This window comes from Galeopterus variegatus, unplaced genomic scaffold, assembly GCF_000696425.1.
Source record: "Galeopterus variegatus unplaced genomic scaffold, G_variegatus-3.0.2 Scaffold11226, whole genome shotgun sequence".
Taxonomy (NCBI): Eukaryota; Metazoa; Chordata; class Mammalia; order Dermoptera; family Cynocephalidae; genus Galeopterus; species Galeopterus variegatus.
In genome coordinates, this window is record NW_007737337.1 from 43,286 (window position 1) to 44,287 (window position 1,002).

At 39.8% G+C, this 1,002-nt stretch overlaps 1 protein-coding gene across 1 annotated transcript in view; it reads right to left on the bottom strand.

Annotated features, from left to right (window-relative positions):
• Positions 1–1,002, bottom strand: part of LOC103610486 (melanoma inhibitory activity protein 3-like) — a 43,825-nt gene that overhangs the window by 38,925 nt on the left and 3,898 nt on the right. The window contains 1 exon segment of the mRNA XM_008594644.1: positions 170–303. Within this exon segment, the coding sequence (XP_008592866.1) occupies positions 170–303 (134 nt within the window).

Genomic DNA, 1,002 nt, shown 5'->3' on the forward strand with positions numbered 1-1,002 from the left:
TCCTAACTGTGGCAGGCCTGAGGCCTGCTAGGGAAATAGGGCCATTTTTTTCACAGTCTAGGGCAGGTTAACTCCATCAAAAACCCCAAGAAAACACAGTCATTTAAATCTAGAGTACTAAATGAGCCAGTAAAAAGTAAGCAGATAAAGTATGTCAATTTTTACTTACACTTCCAGCCCAAACTTCAGGTGTTCTCCCCGCCAGTTTATAGTAGACATATACAGGGTCACCTTTCTTAAAATTCACAAAACGACAATCCGGGCCTGTGAAATCTTCTAGAGCCTCACCCCGGTACATTATCACTAGATACAAAGAGAGAAAAAAATAACCAGATATCAAGATTCAACTTTCACAGTCCATATTGATTTACCAGGAAATATAAGAATCCCACTGTAAACAAACAAGTTTTTCTAGTACTCTCTGAATCACTTTCAATTCATAAGCTCAAAGTAACTAAAATTCTTAGAGCTTTATTGCTATATATCTTGACATCTCCTGCAAGCAGACAGGGGAAAAGAAAACCTTCTCTATTTTTCTCTATGGATAATGCTGAGAAACAAAAGCAACGCGGCCACCACCATGAATGGCTGTTCTCAAGTGAGACTCCTGCTCCCTCTCTAACTTCCTAATCCTCAGTCTTTTTTTCTGTTTCATAATCATAAGAAGCTTCATTTTACAATTGGGTAAATTCAACTGCGGGTGCTGGCTGGCTTAATTAAACATGGCTACATGCAGAGCTAATAGGGAACTGGACACAGTACCCAGGAACCCCCAAGGGGTCAGTTACCTTGAACTAACCACTAAAAGGAACTACCTTTAAGTGGCTGTAACTGCTATTATGCAGCAGCAAACACTGTCAGTTTCATCTGCAGCCAAGTTGTTCTCTCTGTACAGTATCTGGATAAATGAACGGGAAAGGGTATCACACCCTATTATGGACCACATTACAAGGCAATACTTTCCAAAAGTAAATAAAGTTGACTGTATCCAACATTAAGAGG